This window comes from Magallana gigas, chromosome 2 (genome assembly GCF_963853765.1).
Source record: "Magallana gigas chromosome 2, xbMagGiga1.1, whole genome shotgun sequence".
In the NCBI taxonomy this organism is placed as follows: Eukaryota; Metazoa; Mollusca; class Bivalvia; order Ostreida; family Ostreidae; genus Magallana; species Magallana gigas.
The window spans coordinates 23,325,652-23,349,286 of record NC_088854.1 but is presented as its reverse complement, the minus strand read 5'-3'; the positions used below and the strand labels follow the sequence as shown (position 1 = coordinate 23,349,286).

The following is a 23,635-nucleotide window of genomic DNA, read 5'->3' as shown; positions in this document are numbered from 1 at the left end:
GAAGATATTGATTATTTGTACCCAAGATATTGATATAATAGTGACTGATTTGTATCATAAGAAAATAAAACGACCGCCATCAGAGGGTAAATGATTATCAATAGTTAAGCACGCAAGATATTAACGAGGGGCACATGAGAACGTACCTTGTAATATCCTTCACCATAAAAATAATCAGATTGAGATAGGAATAACAATCCTTTTATCTAAGTTATATTGTATGTATATCTAATACTTTACACAGGTATTTATCTACATAAACCATTGCACTAATTTAAATAACATATTTGATCTTATTCTTTTTCCAGTGGTTCATGTTCACACACAAATGGAACTAGAAGTCCCTGTTCCCCAGTATAATACGTGTAATTTCCTTCCCGCTGCATTGTCCACGTCCCATCCTCATAAGTGTCTATAATTCCATGATATGTTTTGTTGCTCTTTTTATCATATTTATTTGAAAACCAGTTTTGATGATATTTAAGATAATCTTTTAATGAATCTTTAGGCATATAACTCAGACGGATGTGAGAAGCTGATTTCAGATTCATTTCGCTTGCTGAAACATAGAAGAAATGGATTAAATAAATAAAAACATTGCGTTTATGCATGTATATATGTGTCTGATTTTTTTTTAATTACATGTAGATAACAACCTGGATGCAATCTCTTTATTCCCAAGAAACGTCCATCATTTTCTCCATACCAGGTCAGTAACTCTGTGTTGGGCTCCACGTTTTTTGTCGTCATATAAAATACTAGGCCGTCACAACCAAATGAAAACACGTTTTCTTCGCGCACATTCCTTGCACAGTTGACATACCGCAACCAGTTACTTTTGGCGGGAGAAGATGCGTCTATATAATGTTTCTTTTTCCTTTCTTTATCTTCATATATCTTGTATATTAGATGCATTGTAGATGAAAAAATACTTGTTAACGACAAGTAACATTATCAAACAAGTTACATTGTTAGCATGATCAAAACCATATTATTTAATTAAGGAGCAAAATTTCGACTAAAACAGTAGAAAACTGTATTAATACGTATTCGTTTATGATATTGGTTATATTTAAGTTGTAAAACTATGTATATAGATAGTTTTATCAAATGTTTCAAAGAACAATATCGTTGACATATCCCTCTCTTTATTCCTACTGATTCATTTCACATAAATAACCAGCATCAAGCTTGGTGGTCTAGGACTTGAAAAATAAAATGAATTTAAATAAGTTACTGAGTAAGCTAAAAAATTCTGAATTTAATGTTCTTGAAAAGTAAAGCTTGAAAATTAAAAAAAATCCCGAAATAATTAAAAAAATCAAAACAATATTAAAACATTTTATGAAACTGTTCTTAAACTCTCTGCATCAAATGAGCAATATCGATCGCTGTATAAGTACATTATTTTAAAACTTCAAGGTATCATGTCAACACAAAATTATACTAACTAGCTAATATTTTTATCAAAGTAACTTTGGAAACGCCATTAGCGAGTTCAAGAGATCACAAAACTTAAAAATAATGTACATTTTACGTAATGTAACGTACTTATTATTACATCTTTGTATACGAACCATAACTGTCTGCTTATGATTCATTTATAATCTTTCATTGGGAAAAATGAAGTAAAATGTATACAGAAATAGATACGCACAACCCAGGAGTAAGGCTGGTTCCCTTCTTTCTTATGTTCCTCTCCCTCATATTCCCCAAGTACTGTATACTTTTTGACTCCAGTCATTGTCCATGCTCCGTATCCAGCACTGGGTATTGAAGAGTTGGCAATAAAATAGCCAGGTGGGGTTGTCAATCGCGCACGCTCATTTTCATCAAAGAAAACGGGTAACTAATAATGAATGAATGAATATGATTTATTATATCAGAGAGAGAGAGAGAGAGAGAGAGAGAGAGAGAAAGAGAGAGTAATTTAATAAATTCGACTTTAAGCAACCGAAGTGCATTCTTTATAAACAAGTGCATTCTATACAAACACAATCGGATTTCCTTACATAAGTCTGAGGGACTATATTATGAAATATGCATGTTAGCACAAAGAACAAAATATCATTAAGAAGTAAAGTGTTTAAAAACTAAAATTTGTTTTACATTAAAAGCTATCTTACTAAAGACAGACCTCTGGTATCGTTGAAATCTGCTTTTTCATTTTATGTTACGTAAAAATATTATGCACACAATTTCTACCTTTGCGTTTGGAACATAAAATTCCTCTGTTGGTTTTTTAAGCTTGTTTTTCTTGTACGACTTGCAATCTAAAAGGTCAAAATTATTTTTAAAACAATGATTATTTAAGAAGATTACAAAATACTTTCTCAGCTCCCTTTACATACACTTACACTTTTTATGATATGTCAAGAGATCCTGAAGTTCTTGATATGATTTCAGCAATGCCTTAAAAATAAAAGACAAAAGCATTAACCATATTATATTGAATTTTATGTAATACACAACGTATAATTCTATATTTCCTTAAGTTTTTATATATTTAAAACATTTAACTCGAAGTTTTTCGAATCAACTGAAAACAAAGAAATTTTGAAATACCTCCTTATTTTTCACGTATAGTTTATGAATAAGTCTCTTTTCTGTAAAAAAAAAAAAAAAAAGCAACAAGATATCAGTCTATGACAAAAGTATACATTTGCTTCATGTAATAAATAACTTGAAAACAACACAGGCATAAAACTACAGGATGAAAACGGGGAAATAAGAAAAGTCTCAATGGAGTAAAACTAATTTACCAATTTACCTTGAATATATTTCCGCAGCAAATTTAGTTTCATATGTTCATCAAGTAGAACCATGTTGCCGCCAGTCTTCTCGCAAATCTCACGTGACTTGGACAAAGATTTGCTCTCAAGATGAATTGAAAAACACCACTTTGCGATGTTTTCAAAACCAGCTTTGCATTTCAAAGTGACAACATGGATAGGGAAAACTGCCCAGGTAAAAAAAAAACGTACTGAATGTAAGTAAAATCAATACATATCATACAATGCTAATAAATTGACATTTACCTGTAGTGAATATTCCAACTATAAGGATGAAGTATGCAATACATTGTTGATTCATCTTACTGAAGAATGAATGTAAATTGTCAAAATAGCAGATACATCTGACAACAATCACTGGAAAACATCTGTACCGATTAAAAACAACGGAGAATAAATACAGACTTCAACTTCGTGTACTCTCTCACGATCAATTTTTAATTTCAAATTTCTTTTATGCACCATTTAGTTATTGGATTTCTGAGGAGTTTTAATTGCGCTCTGAGGCCTTTATGTTTTAGTAATTTAATTATTAACGCTGAACCTTCTCTTGAGAGTTTGTTGGTTCCTATTCAAATATTTGTAGCCTAAATAATTACAGTAAAACATGCTTATAGGGAGCACGCTTAAAATGAACGAATGCTTATATGGAAGTATTTTTTATTTCCGTAGTTTTTAAACATATTGTGAAGCTAACGGGTATAAGGCATTACGTTTATAAGGAAGAAATGTCGCTCATCCCTTTCACTGCGTTATAAGCGTGTTTTACGGTAATTTTAATAAAACACATTTGAACTTTTGTGTGGATATACAGATTGAAAAAAAAAACGGTTTTAAAAAATCCTTTAATCCTTGAAATTATGATTCATATATTTGTACTTACATATATCATAAAAAATTATACGGTAGAGCATTCATGATTTCATCAACGTATTCTGTATGCGAAATTATAGGAATGAATGGTCGTAAACATATCTGATTGCATAAGTCTTCTTAAAATGAAGAACCCTACATAAAAAATAGTAAACGTTGAATATTTGAATTTTTTTCTCTTTCTAATAGTTAAACGCCAAACATACCATACTTAACATTTAACGTAAATCTGATAGGTTATTCTGACTATGTAGTCTCCTAAATTGATTTATTTCTGCTAAAAGTTGGACTGCTAAAAGATATATAACTCTCTCATTTTCTAGACTTTAAACTCGCATATTATTTTGGGCTTCCTCTGTATGTCTTACAATGATTGTACCAACACCATACATATTTTAAAAGAGTGTGTTTGATTGCCATATGAATTTGGGTTATTGATTGCTTTACCTGTATTTTGCTTTTCATGGATGCAGCACTTCCAGTTGGTTTCTGCCGTTTGCAGTCAACGGTTCAATGTATAAAAATTTACCATTATAATTTGCATTAAATTTTAGACACACTGTAGAACTGACTGAAACATTTGCTTCATGGTAGTGTAATTCCTCTACAATTCAAGATAAATGAAGTCTAGTGTTTGTTTCTAAATTTTTTTTTCACAATCTATCCTTCCTTGTCATTAAATATGTAGAAAATCTTCTGTGTTGTATTTGATCAATTTCTGATAAAGTAATCTCGCACTCCATATGCCCTCTCAGAAAAATTTGAAAAATCACTTTTTTTTTTTACAATTGTCAATAAAGAAACCCTTTGGCAAGTACACTATTTTTTAAACTAAGATAGATGAAGTCAGAGTCTGTATTAAGATATGTCATCAATATAATATCAAATAGAATCAACATAGCATAAATTTTCTAATGAGAAAAAAAAAAGACGGCAGATTTCATGTAGATTTGTAACCCCCAAGTACATGCAATGGATTTTAAATCATGTTTAGGCTGACAAAATTTTTTAAGTACACAGTATTTCCCTTTTATATTTGACTACCGCTATTTGTTCAATATATTACTCTTCAAAACAGTGAAACCTTTAGTAATGAGTCTAAAAAGATAAAAGCGCTTACATTATTTATGTAGAAGCCTCCCTTTGGCCGTTTTAATTTCCTACTGGAGAACTACCGGAATAAAATTCCTGAAGGAAATACTAATACCGGTATCCTTTAGGAATACGTATAATTTCTGTGAAATTTGTCGAAAAGCTTAAGGAATTTTCAAAATAACCTTAGAAAATATATTCTTCTATGAAAATTATTATTCGTCATGTGATACTAAATTTTTAAAGGTATAAAACCCACCGCTAGGCGAGACACAGAACAACAGTGGTAGAGATGGTTTATCGTATGCTTTAATTATATGGATTTTTACAAAACAACATGTACAACTTTAGCGGGAGCAAAAATACCACATCGACACTGACAAATTAATTCGGCAGAGTTTTGCATTTTATCGACACTATGTTTTTAATACATTGAATATTTCAAGTGTACAAAAAGTAAAATAAAATATGAATCATGGTATATATATATATATATATAATTGGTACAATAACTTACAATGTAATTGCATTGCATAACAGAAGATCCGAAAATGAGCATATAAATGATTTCGTTTAGGATAACCAATGGCATATGTAAGATCGCATGACGTAGCTTGAGAATTCGATAAAATACACACTAAAACTCTGAACCTTAGTCTTTTGTGTTTTAAAACAAATTAATCTCTAATCAAGTCGATCATATATTGTTTACCTACTTAATATTTTTGAGCCAGAATTGATATTATGACACCTGTATTCTGTATGGCTGTTTGCTGGATTGCGATGTTAGGATTTGGTTTATTTGCAGAACCTAAACCTTGCAAAGGTACTAATTTTTTATTTTGAAAAAAAAAAAATCCAAAAAACATGTTGTTCAATATACATATATATCGGTGTCCGCAAAGTATTAAAAATGAAAACTTTTGGTGGTATTTTTCGAATGGCAATTTTAACAAAAAGAATGTTTATGAATGCTCACTATAAATACCGCCGCTCTGATGTGAATATACGTCCTTTTTTGAAAATTTGTTTCTGACACGTGCATGGATAAACAGGAAAGTGACGTTTACATAACGTTTGTAAAAATGATTCCCAATAAAAGACATGCTAAATCAAAGAGTGAACCAAAGTATTTGGAGTATAGATCTTCAAACAGTAGTTGTTCAGAAAACTGCGACGAAAATTTGTTATAGACTGACAAAAGTAAACAGTATACCCTTTTTCTTTCGGAGCGGGGTAAAAATGAACATTGATTGTAATGCGCTAATTTATTAAATACTATATGAGTTCTGGGGCAATTTAGCGCAGAAAATGTTAATAAATTGAACCATATTTTTTGTGCATTGTTGTATATAATGAGTCCGATTTTTTTAACCCATTCTTTAAAAGCCAACTAACTGCATGACTGGATATTTAGAGGAGCGGACAGGGGTGAAAATCTAAACTGAAATTGATGTTATATATGTGAACATGGTCTAAATTAATTTTTGTTGCCGGATTGAAAAAACCTTTTTTTAAATTCTATAATTAAGATCTATACGCCATTACTTATTTCAAACCAGTGATCAGAAATTAAGTGCGTCGTGTCTCTAATTTTGTTGTTTAGGTCAAATTACATTGAAATTTTTATCACTGTTCCAAATAAGAATTTCAGATAAAAGATTTAAAAAGAACCGGGGAGGGCGTCACCTTCTCCCTTTATTCAACTTCCCCGTTTGAACTTTTATGCATCACAAATCTGTTCATTGTTCTATAATGGTGTGAAAAAGTATGAATTAAAATAAGCAAGTTAAAGGGTATTTATTCGCCCTACACTTTCGGTCAAGAAGTTAATTAAACTCTGTCCCGAGTTTTTGCTTCCACCACTTTTTGCTTGATATTTCAATAATAATAAATACCTTTGCGCTCAAACTACGTTCATCTACTAATATGAAAAATGTCCAGATTATCTTTTTTGAAACGCCCCCTCTACCGCTTCAGGTTTCAAAACACATCCTAAAATTGAAAGTCTACGGAGATTTTGCATTGCATCAGCCATTAATAAGCCCGGATGATAATATTGAAAAATTGCGCGATCTATTCCGAATGTATTCCGAATGGAGAAAAGATGTCAACATTTCCCATTATAAATCTCCGTAAGAAAATTGTTATCGTTCCTGTGAAATTTTATGTGTGAAAAGGGATAATTGTTCGATGAAGATATCTTGGATATATTCCCTTTCATCGATTTCAATTGTATTTCTTTCACAGGTATGTGAATTTTTATCAAAAATCATCAAAAATTGATGGAAGCAATAACTTGGGACAGACCCGAGGCAACTCGTTCTGAAAAGTTTTCTCCATCACAACTAAAATCGCATTAAGTTATTCCATTCTTATTTATTAACTTTTTTGTATTAATCATAGATGTTTGATCAAAAGTATCTACCCGTGATGCATGATGTACTCGTCCTGCACTTTTTGCCATGACTTTAATTAGTCAACCGGCGTTCTTGGTTACCCCGTTCTGGAAAGTTTTATCGTTCTTTGCATCAAAATTAAAATCGCGCATTCAAGAAAGGAATTGGCTCATTTTATTTGTTCAACAATTGTCAAATCTTAACTTCTATGTATTATCTAAATAATTTATCTTCAATAATTTAATCCTCCAATATTATTTTATTGCAAGTACATGTATATATTTTGATGCAAACTACCGCTGAATCGAATCCGAAAAAGCGTGTCCACCACCTTACTCTCACTTTTGCTATTTCGGGCTTGTTTATCTAAAACGAAAGTAGGTTTTTAGATTAATTTACAATAATAACTTATCAGTTAAAATTAAATTTTAGCTTAAGGACATCATCTCACACGTGTTGAAATACCAAAGGTGTAAGCAGTTACTCTGGTGCAAACATTTTGCATTTTTTTTTTTTTGCATAATGTACGTCTTGATTCAAAAGTATAGATTTGTTGAGGTGATATAAGATATATGAAATAAAATTAGAAAAAAAAATGTTTCAGATGATTGGGCGCTAATTTTTCATGCACCAAGTGGAAATGGCGAAGATGTCTTAAATACATGGAAAACCAGACACAACAACTGTGATATCGTATCTGGAATCTGTCCATGTTCGATGAGTGATGGCTGTCTGCCGCCTAAAGCCAGAATTGAAACTTACAAATCACCTTCAAAAACTTTAAGAAGTCCCTTTATAGATTACTGGGATTGCTTGAATATCAACAAAGTAAATATCCCAAGGCTTTAAAACAGATGTTTATTTGCCTAGATTATGTTATTTTAGCTATCAATCTAATGTTAATTTTGATATGTTAGCATTGTGATACAAAGACATTATAATCGACCGATAATTTGAAATCATTAAAAACACAATTCATCAACACAAATTATTTGATAATATGGCATACGCACATGTACACACGAGCTATCAATCAATTCTAACATCAAATTAGTTGGTCATTTACGATTATTTTCCTCTGGTTTTAAAGTCAACAATAACAATTCCATTTAGAATGCTAATCAGCACTAAGTAGAAATTATTGAGAAATATAACACTTTTCTGCAGGTCAAATTTGAACTAAACGTTCAGGGGGACACAGTAGCTTTCCTTGAATTTGATGGAAGAGATTCAAACTATTTAAACTGGTTTAACAACAGCAGAATCTTAAATTCAAGTTGGACCGATTTGGATAAAAGTGAAACTTACAATGTTTTTTCCATCGACACGTAAGTATTTTTGCATAAGTAATCTACAGAACCATTACTGTTGCTAAGTAAGTTTCTTGTGCTTTAAATATTATTATTATCATATAGAAATAAAAGGAAAGTACGATAAAAATTGTAAAACGTCTAATAAAAATAAAAAGTAAACATGATTTTATTAATTAATTTTCTATTTTAAGAGAGTCAATGTTTGGGAGAAACTTCTTCATCAACAAAAATAATGGAGTCTGTCATGTACGTAGTGGATGGTTAGTTGTAAAGGAAAAAACTAATCTCTGTGAATGGGATAAACACACCACGTATCCCCAATTCTTGTACAGCCAACATGGAAAAGTCACCAGGTGGATCGCTAAGGGTACGATACTTAAAAAAGCATCTGTCGTGCAACACTTGTATATTAATGTCTTTCCAGTAACGTCTTAAGTATACAAATATGACCCATATCCGTCTTAAACAAAAGCTAAAATGTGTTTAATGCTGATTTTGATTTTCAAAATATTTTTGAGTGTTTTCACTTTTCTTGCTTTTTTCAGAATACGGAAAAGCAGATGTTCTCAATGTATACATCCAAAATTGAGTCTTGTTTCTTTTTTTATAATCAATAAATATCGTCAGTTATATCATGAGATACGTGTTTCAAATGATGCACATGCAAAACAGAAAGGGACTAGTTTCATACTTATTTGCAAGAAATGCTGTATTTATTTATTTATCAAATTTGAGTGTCAACAAGTAGATCAATGCTAATGCATTTACAACTCAATATGTGTCCAGCCCCGGTCTAAGCTTTTACAATTATGCCCCCTGCCCCCCTCGATCCCCCAGATGCAAGGTTTAAGAGGCAGAAAGCATTCCCGCCGGAGCAGCTTTAACTAACTAAAAAGTTCAAACAGTGTCAAAACACTAATGAAGCTGTGGCAACAGCCATGCTCTCAACAGCAGCTCTCGCTGTTTTCAGGCAAACAGTTGCAAAGAATATAACATGATGTGGTCAACATTATATGCTAAAGGCAAGCCAAGCCGATCCCAATCCAAAGACTCTGGCCAAGCTTGGCGGGTCAGTATCCGAGTACTTGCACTATGGTAGCAAGGGACAATTTCGGATATATATTTTTGTAAAATCAATATTTTTGTAAAATTGAGTTGCTAAAATTTAATGAAATGATAATAATTACTATTATTAAAAGGGAAGTCTGTTGTTGAAATTGGTACACAATATGTAGGGCCCTACTGTTAAGTACTTAAAGTGAAATGCAAAACTTACGACTGTTGTGTTGACTTTACACGGTGAAATTGCAAGTTACACACGGGAGGTAAAATAACACGAAAAGTAGGTGGATGGTACAAAGAAAACTATACATCGGTAAGTTTCTGACATGTGATAGTGCAACATGCTCAAAGCACGAAAGGCCAGCCCTTTCTCTGTAGGGAATTAGGTTGGGGAGGTCAAAAAAGCAGAAAAGACATGAAAAATGGGCAAATATGAAAGAGTCGAAATCTCAGAAAAACCACTCAGAAATTGGTTATTGGCCTTTTAAGTAGTAATTAAAAGTATTTGTGCTGAATAGGAACTAAGTAAATTCTAGCTACAGAGTTCCGAAGAAACAAATCACTTGGCTACAATGAATTGTATAAAAAAAACACTGTCCCATGCCACCTCAACCCGAGATCCTTACTGACAATCATTTTTCCAGCTTACAAAAAACTGAATATTAACATTGTAGATTGGGAAGTTTCTATTAATGATGCAGAGATTTGAATACAAATTTATAAAATGAATTTAATATGTTTTTTCAAATTGATCGATGCATGAAAGTGAAAAAAAGCATGGTCAACTTAATCAATTCAAGTAGCGTATTAATAAAAATATCGGGCCAATATTTCCTTAGATACGTAAATACAAACATTAAAAAAATCAAATTCCTTTCTTTTATCACCGCATGTATGACCTATATCCCAGTAAATATATATTTACAGTTAATCCCGGAAAAGTCTGGTCCATTCACTTTATTCCGAGAATAGTAAAATCATACGAGTTTTTTCATAAGAATCTTCCGCATCTTTTCTTTTAGAATCTTTCTTCGCGTGGTAAGTTAAAAAAAATTAAGCTCTTACAAAATCCAAAACTTTCCATTCAAAAGTTAATATAGCTGTTAAAATTAAAGTAACATAAGATATTAATTGATTTTAAGGATATATTATTTGATGATGTGTATGTTGTCTTCAATTTTTGTGGAGTGAAGTTCAGTATTAAGCTCTGACACATAAGAACATATTGTTTAAACTCTTTATGATTCAGAAAGTAGACTTCTAATTTATTTGTATTTTTATTTCATTTAAACCATAATTTTTGTAATTTTGAAATGAGGAAATGTCGCGGAAACCTAAGTCAAAACGCATCAAAGGTCCAGCCGCGGTTACATGTAGCTCAGAGGATGACCCTACCCATACTGAATTAGACGTTACAAAAATAGGCCAGTCGACTGCGGGGCTGTTACTCCGAAGATACGGACCCAGGGAGTAGATACAGACACCCTTTCACAAGTCATATCAATGCAACGTTCATTTTATTATAAGTACTTTGTCGACCAAACTTACCCAACTTGTTATAAAAAATACTATACTCAACTTTCAATAGAAAAAATCAAATATCAAATTCTTTTCTTATGATTCAGTAACATTTTAAGTTATAACATATTATGACACTTGATAGAATTCATAAAAAACTTCGGCGAGAAAAAACAAAACTTTGGCGAGAAAAAAACCTTATATATATATATATATATATATATATATATATATATATATATATATAGGTAAATCCAGAAAAAGTTCACAGTGGTCGGATAAGATATAGACACAGTAGCTTTCCTTGAATTTGATGGAAGAGATTCAAACTATTTAAACTGGTTTAACAACAGCAGAATCTTAAATTCAAGTTGGACCGATTTGGATAAAAGTGAAACTTACAATGTTTTTTCCATCGACACGTAAGTATTTTTGCATATATATATATATATATATATATATATATATATATATATATATATATATATATATATATATATATATATATATATATATATATATATATATATATATATATATATATACACACAACTAACAGTAGTATTTTAAAGTTTTTTCTTCATAATTGAAACTTAAAAAATGAATGTGGGATCCTAGCTTGTTTTTAGTTCGTAAAATATACATGTATCTATAGTGACCAGTCAACAAATTTTCTAAGAAACTCACAGCCTACATACTTTTCTACATATCTAATGCAAAAGACAGATGCTCCATAAAAAAAATTTGGTGAATTTCAGTTTAAGTTATCTTATTGTTACATTTTGTTTTTAGGAATGATACATGTATACATGCAAATGATACGTTTTAATCCCGATGATCTATTGTACCAGTTACACAAAACGGTAACAATTAAAAGAAGAAGATTAACTCCAAATTTCTTTATGTTATTTAAGCTACAACATTCTTTAAATTTTTGACCATTTACTTGTTTTATATTTACCAAACTTATGCAGCTTTAAAAGGTTTCGCTCCTTAGGTTTAGGATAGCCATTTTGGGTCACCTCTAGTCTGAAAATTCTGCATCACATATTAATTCTAGTAGTTTATTTATATTTTACAATGCCAAATAATTTTATTGAATTAAATTGTTTTTTAAAAATTACATTTTACAGAGTTTTGTAAGGGTCTATATTCTGTGGCAGAAGGTTTTCAAGAAGGATATTGAACAATTTTCATAACTCACTAGTTATAGAGTACTGTGTCTTTAGCTTCCTAATTTTCAACGCAGACTAAACTTCTAGATAGTTTGTGTATCATGATATATTCATGACGTTCTAAAATCATATTTAAACAATAATTTGAGATTTCTATCGATGTATTTTGGCATATTTAGCTTATATTTCATAGAAGTAAATAAAATATTAACTCCAATTTTGGTATAAAATTAGCTTATTTCATGCTATATCTCAAATTTCTGAGATGTGACCCCTACTTGTTTTACTTTTTAATGAGACATTAAATGCATGTCTATTTATATGCAAAGTTTTGGAAAGATGACATTACATTGTACTATAAATATTTCGTCTTTTGCGTTATAATTTGATAACTTCAAAATTTTGTAACATGTGTTGTTGTGTTCATTATGTACTGGCCTTTGATGCCACCAGTAAAGCAAGGAATTTTAATATAAACTTTGACTTCGATTTTACGTTTTTAGTCACAACATGTGTTCAACTTCATACTGTATTAAAATATTACTAAATAATAGTTCAAACTATAAATTTTTGTTCGATTTCTTCAAATTATCAATTTCCATTTCAAATTTTAGCAAAAATTTCAGGAAATTTATCATTTCTGTTTTGGGCCTTATATTTCCAAAAAAAGGCATGTGACATGGATAACAAATAGAGAAACTGAACATTTTAGGTCCCAATCTTTATATCCAAGTTGTTTTCAGATGATCGACATTACTATTATTTCAGGTGCCAACCTCCTTAAGGTATACTCGGATGACTTACATGTAACATAAAAAATTAAATTTTACGAAAAGTATAATAATTTGTTCGTCAAAGACTTGGTCCATACATTTCGTACATGACATTATTATATTGTATTAGTCTTTGTAATCCTTTTATGATAATTAGGCTATATTATAAACACAAGCTGATTAAAATTATCCCCTTTCTTCTTACACTCGTCAGGATCTAACAGGTGATCGATAGAAGGTCATCTTCATACAACATTTACTTCTGAACAATCAAGGGAGTGCTTTCACTGCTTAAGAATATATATTTGAACTCTTCAAAAGGAGATAGACAAAAGAATTTATGCTTGTTTTCTATGCAACCTTCAGTGTGATAGGTATACATGTTTTAACATAAACAGACAAAAGCATACCTATCATTGATTGAGTCATATTTGAATTGCATGTAAATGTAGAGATACTGTGAAGATTACCTCTTTATCAATTCATGCCAGACTCTGACGAGTGTGAGGAAAAAATCGGATGGTTTTAATCGGATTGATTATAAACACGGCGACTGTATCTAATGGCAATAGTTTTCAATAATACTATATCTTTGTGAAATTGATTAACATAAAAGGTTGCTTCATAAATGCAAATCATTTGGAATTGATATAAATATGTACGATATATATCAAATATTAGACAACCACAAAACACATATACACATTTCCAAAAGACACCCCCCCCCAAACTCCAAAAAACAAAGATCTTGACAAGAAATTAAAAGAAGATGTTGGCCATGGGTTTTGGTGGAATTTGATTTTGAACTTGCAGTTATACTGCCCTGATACTGACTTTACACTAATTAATGTGTCATTAAAGTTTTTTTTCCTTTCAATTTCGATCAGTTTACAGATTTACGTTTTACATCTTAAATACATGGTAATTTATGTAAACAATTTTTACGCTCTAAATTGGACTATACAGCTTTAAGTCATTATAGAATTGTGAAGCAGGGTGTCATAATGTAGCATTAGTCATATCAGACCAGGAAGTGATGATGAAAATCTGCTACATACTTGAATTTGATTTCTACAATTTAAAGTCATGTGTGTTAAATAATATAAAAGATAACACGTCATAGCCGTGAGTTAATACCCTTAACACGTGTGACAAAGTGAAATAAATAAATGAACGAGATCCAAAAAGGACAAATTGCATTTTTTATAAATTCTAGAACATATATAGGTTTTTGAAACAAAAAGGGATGTAAACTAAAATAAAATTGGGTAAGTAAATGTATCAAAATAAGACTTTTAAAAACTGAAACAGATCTAGACAAATATTTTACAAAATGTGTTTGTAAGTCGTTTTTAATATGTGTACTGCACAGATGTTTGATGTATGGGAAACTCTTTGCTACCCCAAGCCCATAAATTACGAATTTTAGTTTTCAAATTTCTTGGATATGTCAGTCCCTCCAACTTCGAAACAATATGTTATTAAGGCTTGATATTCAACGGACTGGGAAAAAAATTTGCTTAAGATAAAATTACATTTTAAGAATTAAAATCTTATGCTGTCCCGATATTTGAAATTTTTATTGATACTCACAAAACCAATTTTTACCGAACGATGAGCAAAACAATACTAATCAACGATTCTTAAAGGACATATCGCATGTTTTTCAATTTTTGGAATTTTTTAAATAAAATCATTCTATACTCATTATCAAGTTTATTAACGTTTTCATAAAATATTCTGCCTAATTCGTGAGTTTGAAAGCGATGAAATTCAAATGTCGCGATATGCATATTTTCTCTCTCGATCTACCCGCCATGATGTGTGACGTCATATGCGACCTCGAGCGAGAAGGTGCTGTTAGCCATCTTAGTAATTGGATTAGATTTAAACGACAATTAAACTAATTATCACCTATTAAATTGTCGATAACGGGACATGATGGTGTTCTGTGCCTCCTGCGGGTGATTTAGCCACCGAAAATGGGGATTTGAACTGTTGTTTGTTTAAGTTTCCCTTACGAAAGTATGCGGAAATCCTTCGACAAATAGGGGTCTATCTGTCGACGAGAGGATTTATAAATAAACATTCAATTCATATATTATTAATTATATGGTACATTTTTGTAATTATAGTTTCATAAATAAATCTTATTCATTTCTCAAAAAGAAAAAAATAAAAGTTTATGCAAAGGGGCCTGTGTACAAAACGCAAGTTCATCGGAGAAAAATAACGAGAGGGGACGCCATTTTGGATACCGCCTCGCTTCATTAGCTGTTTTCTTTTTCTTATTGTTAAACTATACGTTCATGTATGCATTGGTTTTGTATACATGATTTCTTCATTCATACATGTAGTTCACCTCTGCAGAAATCATAATTTTAGTACGGGAGGTGAGATTTCTATGAGTTTTATTTTTTGTGGGAGAAGTCATGGATCGAGTTGTCGATATTGATTGTTTACGCAAGAAATAGACAAAGTTTGTTGATATACATTTATACGTACATGGATAAAAAAAATACGGAGATGGGATCTTACAGAAATAAACAATAATTAAGGAAAACGTTCTTGCTTGCTTTTATAATCCAGTGTAATATAGAGTAAACAACCTTAGAAAGTTGTGATCAGTTACTGCCGAAGAAACAAACTTCTTGTGCACCACAGTTTTACAATAATGAACATTCTGAGTCGTTAGGAACGCCAAAAACCAAGACTGTTGTAGATTTTAATAAATAAACACCTTTATCAGATTTATTTGAGCTACAATCCTTACTAAGTTGTGTTTACAATGTTTACACGTCGATAAATTTGATCGTTATTGCCGACTTCATCGTCGCTTCTTCGGCTATATCATCGTATTTTATCAGCACTGGTGGCTCAAACATGTACGACTGAATAATAAGATTCTTTTAATTTAGTCAGCATGTAAAAAAAAATAACTTACATGGTGAATGAATGTCAAAATTTAAAGAAGATAATGCTAACCCTACAATTTGTTTACAATTCGAAGAAGGTCGCATGTGACGTCACTGTACCACGTGACACGCTATCTAATTAACGAGTTTTTAAACGATCGGGGCTATAATTTAAATTGATATTATGGCTAATTACCGCTTTTATACCGTTAACAAACTATTAGGAGTAATTATTAGATACACAAGGAAGCCAAAAAATGTAAAATGTCGTATACTTTAGAAACATGCGATATGTCCTTTAAGAGAAGTGAAATAATTATTATAGAAGTGAATCGCTAGCGGCGTTAACGTTTCTGGTGTTAGGAAATCATGTTAAATACATAATAATTCAAGATAATTAAATAATTTAGCCTGAAAATGATTAAAATAAGTATATACTTTAAAATAACAATGGTAAATAAACATACATGTATGCAAGCGTAGAATTTATTCTGAACAGTTATATAGTTGAGGGCAAACGGACATATGGGTTTATTTTTCAAAAAATGATCTTTCGTAATACATGTAAAAAGTTATGAATATATGAAAGAAATATGACACATTTATGTTCAGAAGTGTTTTAAAGACTTTAGAATTATTTTTTTGGCCAATTTAAGATATTTTATAAGAGTTAAGGGACATAACATTTTACCGACTAGACATATCACTAATTAAAAACAATTCACTTGATAATACCTGTTTTGATATTATAATTTAAAAATCAGTTGATAAGATTTCACTCGCTGTAAAATCTGTATATTTTTACAGATGGCGTCAAAGTGGAACCAATATAATTAATTTTAAAATGCAAAAAAATTAAATATATAATCATTTTTGCGTTTATCACAAAAACACGTGATCAATAATTGAAGTTTGACGTAAAACTCAGATAATTTACCCATGACTCTGAGTAAATTTCGTACTTATTTGCAAAAATTTGCGTTTATTTAAAAAAATTCTATGTAAAGTTTATACGATGATTTAAAAAAAAAAGTTTTTGTAACAAGATGTGTTCAACCGGCTGTCTATAGGTCTTATAAATATAATGCAGACAATAAGTTGTTGCTATTTCTAAATTTAATTTTGTAGAACGTTATATATTTTAAACGTAACAACATAAAATTGTAAAATTATCCGTCCACTTCGTTTACATGTTGATGTTATCATTTCATTGATAAGAAAATGGGGTTACCTCTAATAGTGCGTATTAAAACAGATGGGATTTGATTTCATTTTAATGTCGGCATCGCATTCGTGAAACGTAATATTTAAACTCAGCAATAAAAACCTAAAAACAAAAATCAATCTTCTCACTTCTTGTAAAATCTTGCATGTGTATGACTTGCATGTGTATGACATTTAAATTGCTCTTTAAATTATACCATTTTCCATAACAATAATTTTTATTGAGATTTTATTCTTATACCTTTATTCTATTTTCATGTACTTTGATTTTTAGATTTAAAAACAAACCACAGTGAAAATGGCTTTTGTTTTTTGTATGACTTGTATTTTGTTTGTGATGCTGGGATCGGGATTATCCACTAAACATTCCCCTTGCAAAGGTATTATATTTTTTTACAACTACAATAATATTCATATAAATCAGTCTAAGACGTTTGTAATTTGTTTAAATACAAATAAGTGCTTATATTCTTGTGTTTTATGAAATAACCCATTCGGTTTTAATTCAGAATATAATTCAATATAACTATTTCTCAAGGAGATTGGGAACTAATTTTTCATGCACCGAGTGGTAATGGAGAACAGTTTTTAAAATCATGGAAAACCAAACACAATAATTGTGACATCATGTCTGGAATATGTCCGTGTTCGATGAAAAATGGCTGTCTTCCGCCTAACGCCAGAATGGAAAAATATAAAACAACTATGAAAACTTTAAGGAGCCCCTACATTGACTTTTGGAGTTGTCTGAATATTAAGAAGGTAAAGTCGCATCTTAGAGTTTCTGGAAAATAAAGTTGCGACTAATCATGAAATTATTAACATTATGATTTTACGTATTTGAACAGACGGTCGTTTCTTAAAACTAAACACTGTTAAAATTGCATTCGATTGCATTTTAAAAAGTCAAAGACATGTCAATACAATTAAGTATTATAATTTCTTACCAACTATTATTTTGTATGTAATTTTGACCATGACTTACATTTTATATGAATGCACTAAATCATAACTTGATCATGTCGAAAAATGCACACAAGGACGTTCTTGAAAAAAAAGTTAAAAGCCATGAATGGTTTATCTTCAACATGTATGCATGAGGCCATTTTAAAACATCTTTTATTTATTCATACTGCTAGTTTAAAATGTTATACAGTTGTATGTCTAGATAATATGATATATAAAGAATGTTCTTAAAATTATGAAACTAAACGATATATTGCTGCTAAATATGTCACAATCTTCTATCACTTATCCAAGATTTCTTCATCTATACATCATCTGTAATTACCCGGAGAATTTAACAAGAAAGAAAACAAACATCGTACAGAAATTCAAAATTGGAAATGTTGAGATCTTTTCTCCATTCGAAAGTACTCGGGACACCTCGCACAATTTCTTAACGTTATCATCCAGGGTACTTTCATGTCGTTTGCAAAATCCCCGTGGACTCTCTATTTTTGGTTGGCTTTTGAAACCTGAAACGGTAGAGGTGGCGGTTCAAAAAAGATAGTCTAAACTTTTTGGGAGTTGATTTTAATCAACTCTCCTATGCACTTACTCGGGCAAAGCGAAAGTGAAACAGTGTTTGGACCTAAGCACAAATCAATACCGCTGACAACACTTAGTTCTTGAAAATAATCGGTAAATTCGATGCTATGTATTCAGAAGCATTGTTTTTCAAGAAAACTTATTTATTAATACCATGAAAATAGTAAGATTTTAAATTGTACAAACAGTTTAGATTTTTTAAAAGTCGTATGTATTCCTACGCCAGAGTTCGATGTAGTCTCGTTCAACCAGACGTTTGGCTGCCTCCGTTAATATCCGACAAAACAGAGTCTCTCTTGCTTGTCGGATATGAACGGAGACAGCCGAGCGTTTGGTTGAACAAGACAAGAGTTCAACCTTGCCTGGATCCATACCATTTCTCAGAAATATTTCGATTACTGATACGTCTTGCCATGCAAAATCACATATCGTTGATTTTGAATAAATGATAATCGATATAAAATCAACTCCCGTCAGTACTTCAGTACTTTGTTTTTTTTCATTCTATTGAACGCATGGATGTAGTTTTGTAGCAAAGGTATTTATAATTATCGAGATATTACGTAAAAAATGTTGGAAGCAGGAACTTGTGAGAAATTCATTATTTGAGTTTACAGGTCAAGATTGAGTTGAACACCCAGGGTAAAACCATGGCCTTCATTGAATTTGACGGTCGAGGTTCAAACTATTTAAATTGGTTTCACAACAACAGGATTATAAAAACAAGCTGGACCGACATGCAGAAAAGTGGTTCTTATAATTTTTTCTCAGTTGACAAGTAAGAATCAAAACTTCTCTACAAACTTCCAGTTGTGGAGTGTCTGTATAAGATTTCATTTACAGTCATGTATTTTTATATTCCCTTACCAAAGTAAAATTATTGCGGCAATATTGCGGCAATATTGCAGCAACACATTTTTGTTACCAAAAACCAGATTTTGAGACTAGTGAAATGTTGCCGCTAGCTGCAACAACTTCTGGTAACATTTTGGCAATACTACTGGAGTGTTGCCGATAACGGCAATAACTTCTGGCAACATTCTGGCAATACTATTAGAGTTATTTCTGTAAAAAAATTCTATTAACATGCACCTAGAATATTGCCACTAGCTGCAACGACTTCTGGTAATATTCTGGCAATACTCAGTATCATACTGCCAGAAATAATTTTCTGGTAACATCTACATGTATTTGATCATTTAAAATCATGAAGTAATTAATCTATACATAATATATAATTCTGGCAATGCTGCTAGGCATCATATTTGATTTCTGCATTAATTATAACAAGCTTCATTCCAGCTCGAAATAATTCGTGTCAAATCTTCTCTGATCAGAATGCAAACATGCATTTAAATTAAACCACGTACTTAATTGAAAAAAAATAAATGCATAAGTAATACAATAAAAATTTCATTTTAATTTTTCGAACAATAATAAACATTTTAATTTAAGGAGAAGCCAAGCAGTGGAGGGGGGGTTAACAAATTGTCAATTATTTAGATATGATTTAAAATTATAACACCTCAAAATTTGCCAGAAGTTTACCACAAACTTTTCTTTTTTCTCTGATTGATTATGCTTACTGAGCTTGCAAAAGCTTTACCAGAATTTAAACTTATAAGATTTAACACATTCAGCACAAGTCTAAAACTGTCAATTAAAATTGCATGAACTGCTTTTGTATATTTTTCCCAAAAAATAATAATAAGTCGAAAAAACGAAATCAAATAAATATTTTATAATTAAAGTCTTATTCTTAGAAAGTCTCAATTAAAAATCCAATGATATTCCCTTCAATCGCATATAACTGTTATGCATGGTTACGATGTTTCACTATAAAAGACTGTTTGAATCACACCCCCCCAACTCATGTTTTACGTGAATACCGTAAAGGTATTGTCGCAACAGCAACATTGCCGCAATGTATTGCCAGAATGTTGCTGCAATATTGCTGCAATAATGCCATAATGTGTTGCCAGAAGTTCAATATTTTGGTAAGGGTTGTGTACGAATTAAGTCATCATTTTATTTTGTTCAATCAATATATCAAATCTAGAGAAACTAGACATGGAAGACATTTCTTCATCAACAAGAAATACCATGGCTGTCCGGGTGACGAAGGGTGGTTAGTTGTAGCTGATTCCATTGGCTCCAAACCATGTCAGTGGGAGAAGCAAAAGACATACCCTCAGTTTTTGTACGCCAAGCAGGGGAAATCAACAATATGGAACAACAAGAGTGAGATTTTTACTAAGTAGTTTATATATTTACAAAATCTTTGCAACAAGTACACTCATTTTAAAGACTGTGGCTTTGTGGCAAAAAATTAAAATTTTCTGAATGCTACAGTCCCTCATATACAAAATTTTTAACACCCGAGGCAAATGTTTATATTACTTTGTTTCTAAATTTAATCATTTTGACCAGGACAAGTAAGTATGAAGAAAAGCGAATTTAAAAAGCATTTATTTAGTTTTAAAAAAAACCCTCAACTTTATTTAAGGGCTTTATAAGACAAAAAAGATAAACGAACACTACGATCGAACAATTACAACATTCAACCTAGTGCGTTTTACATTATAATAACAGCTTTTCATAGAGAGAGATGCCACAACTAAATAAAATCCTTTGGGAAGGTGATTCCCTTTAAATTCTGATGCAGAGGACCTGTCTCACTAGCGGGTTTATTTCGTCCATAACATACAGGCAATGAATGTTTTTCAAAAGTGTGCCGTGCAGTTTCGCGAGCTATTAGGTGTCTATCAGAAAAGCGAGTGATCCTACATGTAATCTAGCGGTCATATTGACTTGTCTTTACGTGACCTTTAAACCTTCATGGTAGGTCCTCAAGACTTTTGATTGTATCGAATTTCCAAACAAGCCTCAGAATGATTTTTGTGGTGTCTTTAAAAAACTCTAGCAGTCTGGGATAAATACCATGAACTTTGAGTAGCAATTTTACTGTTTGGACATAATTTTTAAAGATTATTAGTAAATAAAGGAAATATTATGAGACATAAAAAAACATATCGTAAACCACATGGATCACGGCTACTGGTCTTGGAGGTTCAATTGGTTTTATGTTTTTGATAAGCAGTTAAAAGCAGAGAACCTAGCGAATCGAGTCGTTTTGAAAAAACACATCAGAAAAACATCTCATGAAGTTGACATGAACAACTCAACATATGACGATAGTGGCAATGATTTTAAAACTGCTGATACTTTTTTTTACAATAAAGATGATTAAAAATGGGCCTTTAGAAATGTTGACAGTATACATTTACTTAAAATTTAAAGTGCAAAATAACTTGAGCTAGTTTTGGACTGATTGGCCTCATTTTCTAATCCATTCTACGGAAATACTTATTATTATAATTCTTCAGACGATTTACTTCTGATGTTTTTTTGCTTCTCTTGACACTTACTCCCATTTAAAATCGACCACAAAGTTAAGTGCATTGTTATTGTTTAATTAAATATGTTAACCATCGACATTCATTACTTCACTTAACGGGATTTGCAATGATGTTAAAAACAATTTCTGGAGGAAATATAATGAAAAAAAATTAATTAAAAATGTCCGAGGAATTTGCTGAAATCATTTGTTTGTTCAGAATGTGTAAGGAAATATGTTTATTCAGACAGGAACTAGCGTTTTTGAAATAAATCTACTGAAAAATATTTCTTTAGTCTGCCAAATATGAACTTGCACGTCAATTTAATGAACGTATTTACATATCCTACATGGAATTTAATTTTTTTCAATTTTAAATATTACATTGAAATTGTTTTCTTTTTTAGAGTTTGGAAGAGCTGATGTTCTCAACATCTATATTCAAAGATAGTTGTGACAGTTTTGCAATCCTACTAATAAAAAAAAATTGTCATGCTATACATCAAGAGTTTGTTCTTTCTTGCAATAATGTATGCTAGTACATACTTCTTCGCGTGAATTACATAATATTTCAAATATCCTTTAAGGACAGTATTCAATAAGTGTTAATGTTTAATGTGATAGAGGTATTGTAATCTGAATCATTAAAACATGACACATCTCGGATATCTTAGAAAGAAAAACAACTTGACAATCTTGTTAGAGATATTTTTGTACAAACATGTAAGCTACATAATTCAGAAAGGTCAAGATCGCACGATTTGGAAATATGGAAGTGTTTGAAAACAGATCACAATTAATGATAAGGTTTACTGTACATTTGACTAATTACGTGTACGTACTTACGGTTGACGTAAACTCTAACCGAGTTTAAGTTAACACTTTTCTCGAGAAATATAGCACATACAGAGAACAATACCAATAAAAAGATGATTCTACTATTGTAAAATTGTAAGAAAAGACCCTGAGTCCTTTAAACCAGGCATGATCTTTCAATAGTTTAACTGCTGTGTAAAATCTAAGAGGAGTTATGGTACCTAGCGTTTGTGTAAAAATGTCAATTTTACGCATGTAATTGATCCCTGGATGAAGACACCCTTACATATTGTATTCATGCTTACTATTTGACTTCCAAATTAAAAATTGAGTTTCCAAAAAGTTATTTCGAATTTTCAAGACAACCTTATTCATGTTTTAAGAGATAAGTTTATTGTTAAATTGGTAAAAGGAACTTTGAGAACCGTTTTTAAAAAAGAATAAACGTAATTCTTTTAGCATTTCATAGACCCCTGAATGAAAATCTTATTTCCGAAACCTTATTGTGCATCCAAAAGGCATCCATTTTTCAAATGACTATTTAGCTATTAAGAAAATTGTGTGAAAAGTTTTGGTTGCTATTCTTTATTTGCAAGAGTAAACAGTTTTTTTTTTACACTATTTGCCCACCCCCCCTCCCTAAAGAAAAAATATTTAGAGATATTTCACGCGCATCTGCATGGCACCCCTATCTAAAAGATCAATTCTTAGTATCAATGATAATTGTATTCAAAT

General features: G+C 31.0%; 3 protein-coding genes across 4 annotated transcripts; 2 read left to right on the top strand and 1 right to left on the bottom strand.

Annotated features, from left to right (window-relative positions):
- Window positions 1–10: 10 nt before the first annotated feature.
- Window positions 11–3,142, bottom strand: LOC136269528 (histone-lysine N-methyltransferase PRDM9-like). Its single transcript, XM_066075696.1, has 7 exons — window positions 2,771–3,142; window positions 2,566–2,606; window positions 2,358–2,412; window positions 2,206–2,273; window positions 1,658–1,849; window positions 657–897; window positions 11–559 (listed from the first exon to the last, which is right to left on the bottom strand). Exons 1-7 carry the CDS (start codon window positions 2,823–2,825, stop codon window positions 294–296), a joined length of 918 nt encoding a protein of 305 aa, XP_065931768.1. The 5' UTR covers window positions 2,826–3,142; the 3' UTR covers window positions 11–293.
- Window positions 3,143–5,407: 2,265 nt separating this feature from the next.
- Window positions 5,408–9,107, top strand: LOC105322915 (uncharacterized). Its single transcript, XM_066075694.1, has 5 exons — window positions 5,408–5,583; window positions 7,761–7,984; window positions 8,324–8,484; window positions 8,661–8,836; window positions 9,015–9,107. Exons 1-5 carry the CDS (start codon window positions 5,502–5,504, stop codon window positions 9,056–9,058), a joined length of 687 nt encoding a protein of 228 aa, XP_065931766.1. The 5' UTR covers window positions 5,408–5,501; the 3' UTR covers window positions 9,059–9,107.
- Window positions 9,108–14,143: 5,036 nt separating this feature from the next.
- LOC105322914 (uncharacterized) lies at window positions 14,144–22,597 on the top strand. Of its 2 annotated transcripts, none has more exons than XM_066075693.1 (6): window positions 14,144–14,265; window positions 17,411–17,516; window positions 17,675–17,898; window positions 19,305–19,465; window positions 20,747–20,928; window positions 22,492–22,597. In XM_066075693.1, the coding sequence occupies exons 2-6, from the start codon at window positions 17,435–17,437 to the stop codon at window positions 22,533–22,535; spliced, it is 693 nt and encodes a 230-aa protein (XP_065931765.1). In that variant the 5' UTR covers window positions 14,144–14,265; window positions 17,411–17,434; the 3' UTR covers window positions 22,536–22,597. The 2 variants fall into 2 exon arrangements, with proteins under 2 accessions (XP_065931765.1, XP_065931764.1); XM_066075692.1 differs by lacking the exon at window positions 14,144–14,265 and adding an exon at window positions 17,263–17,301.
- The last annotated feature ends 1,038 nt before the right edge of the window (window positions 22,598–23,635 follow it).